The sequence below is a fragment of the Myotis davidii genome, unplaced genomic scaffold (genome assembly GCF_000327345.1).
Source record: "Myotis davidii unplaced genomic scaffold, ASM32734v1 scaffold233, whole genome shotgun sequence".
Lineage (NCBI taxonomy): Eukaryota > Metazoa > Chordata > Mammalia > Chiroptera > Vespertilionidae > Myotis > Myotis davidii.
The window spans coordinates 2,024,391-2,028,151 of NW_006285917.1; the positions used below are offsets into that span (position 1 = coordinate 2,024,391).

Genomic DNA, 3,761 nt, shown 5'->3' on the forward strand with positions numbered 1-3,761 from the left:
CCTACTCTCAGAGAACCATGGAAAAGGCAGTTTCCCCATGGATGGTCTTCACATGGAGGCTTTCGCTGTCAGTGCTGTAAAATATAGTCTGGAAGCATTGAATAGAGATGACATGAGAACAATTGATGTGGGAATGGAGGAAACTGGGAAAGAAAAGGCAGGCCACACTGGTCCAGTAGTGGTTCTCTGAGGTCTCATGGTCTCTGTGTTTCCTCATTCCTAGGCTGAGTGGGGAAGGCGTTGGACCAGTCAACATCTGTAAGTATCTTTCCTTGCCTCCCTCCCTTACCCTTGTGTTCTTCTGACTTGACTCAGGCTGACATAATGAGCTCACCATGTGTATCCTTGTCCTCCTCCCCTCCACAGCTGTGGTGCAGTCCACCGTCTCCAGTGGTTATGGCAGTGCTGGTGGTGTCGGCAGTGGCTTCGGCCTGGGCGGAGGCAGCGGCTACTCCTATGGCAGTGGTCACAGCCTTGGAGGTGGCTTCAGTTCTGGCAGTGGCAGAGGCTTTGGAGGTGGCCTCAGCTCTGCTGGGGGCAGCAGTTCCACCATCAAATACAGCACCACCTCATCCACCACCAGGAAGGGCTACAAGCACTGAAGTCCTCCCGTTGGCTCTTGGTCCCACATTGTCTTAGCCCCCCTCTCCAGCCGCATGGCCTTCTCTTCAGTTTGCTTCTTTTCTCCTGCTACTTAATTCTCTTAGTCCTTGAGTTAGAACTGAAGTTGCTAAGTTCCCTCATTTCTCCTCTCTTCACATACCTGTTCCATTTGAACTTCATTTGCTCACCATCAGAAGGTCACTGGTTGGGTTGGACTCTAGACTCTAGAACAGAGCAATGTCTTGCTTTCTACTGGCCCAGGAATTCCCCATCTTCCACACAGTGGTCATGAAAGCATAAGTCACTAGTTCTATCATGTACAGTCTGTATCCCTGCTATGTTTCCTCTGGTATTGCTCCCTTGTGTTGCTAAATAAAGCAGATGTGTATTATAATGCATGTTTTATATTGCCTTGATTTTTTACCAATGGATTTTGAGCTGTTTAATCTGACAAATTCCTTTTCATGAATGAGGAGACTCCCAATCCCCATGTGCCTCACTCCCCTTCTTTAGAGAACTTCAATAAACAGCCCTTTGGCAACCTCATGTTCAAAATTCCTCCCAAATTAGATTCCATGTAATGTTTGGCAGGTGGAGTTTTAGGGATCATTGTTGTTAAGTCTGTTTTTACTGCACGTTTCAGATACTAGCAGCTTCACTTCTCTGACCTAGCATCTAAGCCTCCACCTCTTTCTGCCCCAGTATTTGCTCATATGCCCAGAGAAACATATTACTGTCCAATTAGAGCAAAAGAACATTGACAATAGAATAAGATATTTAATTTATACTTACAATTGTCTTCATGACCAATAAATGTATGTGATAAGATATATATCAAGAAACATTAAGCCTGAGTAAAGTAGGTTGCCCACTCCTGACTGGTATTACATGTCTGGAGATATATCCTGAGAAAGTGGTTCAAATTCAGAAAGTTATACACCATAGATGTGAATCCCAATAGTCTTCACAACAGAAAAAAGTGTAAACACTAGAGCTGATCTAATTAAGGTTTCCATGATTCAGACTCACAACTCAGATGCTGATTTCTTGAAGTATAAAGGCAAAACAAGAATAATTCCCACCTGCTTATACTGTAAACCTGTCACAGAGACTCAAGGAAGTCGAAGTCCTTGTTGCTCCAAAAAGGGTGCTGCATTCTCTCAGGTATGCCCTGACCTGCTTTGACTTCTGTGAATAAGTATGGAAAACTCAGACACAGTGTAACAGTGGTCTGTCAGCTTTTGCTTCCCGAGGGCAGTCATTGTCTCCAGTTTGTTATTATTTTTGTTTTGTTTTGTTTGTTGTGGGGGTTTTTTTGTTGTTTTTTTCCTCCCTAATCCCCAGGTTCTCACACCACAAGAGAAATTTTCTTGACTTAGCTAATTTATAGAGGGTGTTTCTGGATCCTGCTCTGTCAGAATCTTGCTGTGCTCACCTCTAACCATTCCTCCAGCAACATGGGGACCCTCTCATTTTGGCATCTCTTCAGTTTCTGCCCAGAATTTCCCCAACAGCAGATGTATGATGACTGGCTTCCAAAGTCTAAGCCCACTCACCGTATCCACAAAGAATAATGGAAATAAAATAACTAACAAGGCAAATTATCTAGCATATAGAAATACACAAAAGAGGCTTGAAAATAGTATATATATATGTAATATACATATATTTAAATTAAAATCTTAAGTGTGTGGATATTAAAACTATAATAAAGGAAAATTATAAACAACTATGTGACAAATCGATAATTTATATAAAATAGGCCATATTTTTGAAAGGTACAAAACTTGCACAAGGAGAAATAGATTATCAGAATAGTCCTATATCTATTAGAGAAATTGAATAAATAATATATAACCTTCCATAAAAGAAAGCACCAAGCCAGATATTTTCATTGGTTAATTATACCAAACATTTAAAAAAGAAATGGTCCCAAATTTTGATAATCTCTTCTAGGAAAGAGAAGCCGAAGGAGCACTTTCTAACTCATTCTATGAGGCTAGCATTACTTTAATACCAAAACTAGATAAAGAGATTTCAAGAAAGGAAAACTACAGCCCAATACCTCTTATGGACATAGACATGAAAATGCCCAACAAAATATGTATTATCAATTAAATCCTACAATGTATAAAAAGAAGTATACACCACAACCAAGTGAGGTTTATTTCAGATATGCAAGTCTGGTTCAACATTCAAATCAACCAGTATAATCCACCATAGCAAAAGGCTAAAGAAGAAAAATCATCTGATTGTATTAATAAATGCAGGAAAGGTATATGACAAAATCCAACATTGTTAATGATTTTTAAAAATCTCAGCAAACAAGGAATAGAAGGCAACTTTCTCATCTTAATAAATAACACACATTTTCTAGTAAGGACTTCCTCCTTCCCTTCTGAGATTGAGAACAAGGCAAGTATGTGTTCTCTATCCACTTTTATTCAACACTAGAGGCCCACTGCATGAAATTTGTGCATGGGTAGGGTCCCTAGGCCTGGCCAGCGATCAGGGCCAATTGGAACCTTCCGGCTGCTCGCTGGGGCCTTTCTTCATTCTGCACTACCCCCCTGGTGGTCAGCATACATCATAGTGAGCGATTGAACTCCCGGTCTCCCAGTCAAACTCCTGAGGGGACACTTTGCATATTAGCCTTATATATAGAGAGATTGTACTGGATGTTCTAACTAGTACAATAATATGAGAGAGAAAAAATAAATATCATACAGATTAGAAATGAAGAAATAAAGCTCTCTTTATTATCAAATGATATGATAGCCTGTGGAGAAAATCTAGAAAACATTATCAAAAACTGCCTGGAACTAATAAGCCAGTATGGTAGCCCCCCTCCCCCCGCTTCACAGGGATAAATTCTAAGATCTTAAGTGGATGTCTGAAACCATAGATAGTACCAAACCCCATATATTATCCTATCTAATAAAAGAGAAACATGGTAATTAGCGTGCGTCTGCTACTCTGCCCATTGGCTAATCAGCGAGATATGCAAATTAACTGCCAGCCAAGATGGCAGCCAGCAGCCAGGCAGCTTGAAACTTACATGAGGCTTGCTTGCTTCAGTGACGGAGGAAATCAACGTTCCCTGCCTGCCTTGCCGGGCTCTGAGCTTGCAGTTTGAAACATAGTTACAAATATAGACA

At 40.8% G+C, this 3,761-nt stretch overlaps 1 protein-coding gene across 1 annotated transcript in view; it reads left to right on the forward strand.

Moving 5' to 3' along the window:
• Nucleotides 1-1,001, forward strand: part of LOC102755051 (keratin, type II cytoskeletal 6A-like) — a 5,102-nt gene extending 4,101 nt beyond the window's left edge. Inside the window, exons 7-8 of the mRNA XM_006757104.2 lie at nucleotides 224-258; nucleotides 367-1,001. Coding sequence (XP_006757167.1) covers nucleotides 224-258; nucleotides 367-602 — 271 coding nt within the window. The 3' untranslated portion in view covers nucleotides 603-1,001. The remainder of the gene's footprint in view (nucleotides 1-223; nucleotides 259-366) is intronic.
• The last annotated feature ends 2,760 nt before the right edge of the window (nucleotides 1,002-3,761 follow it).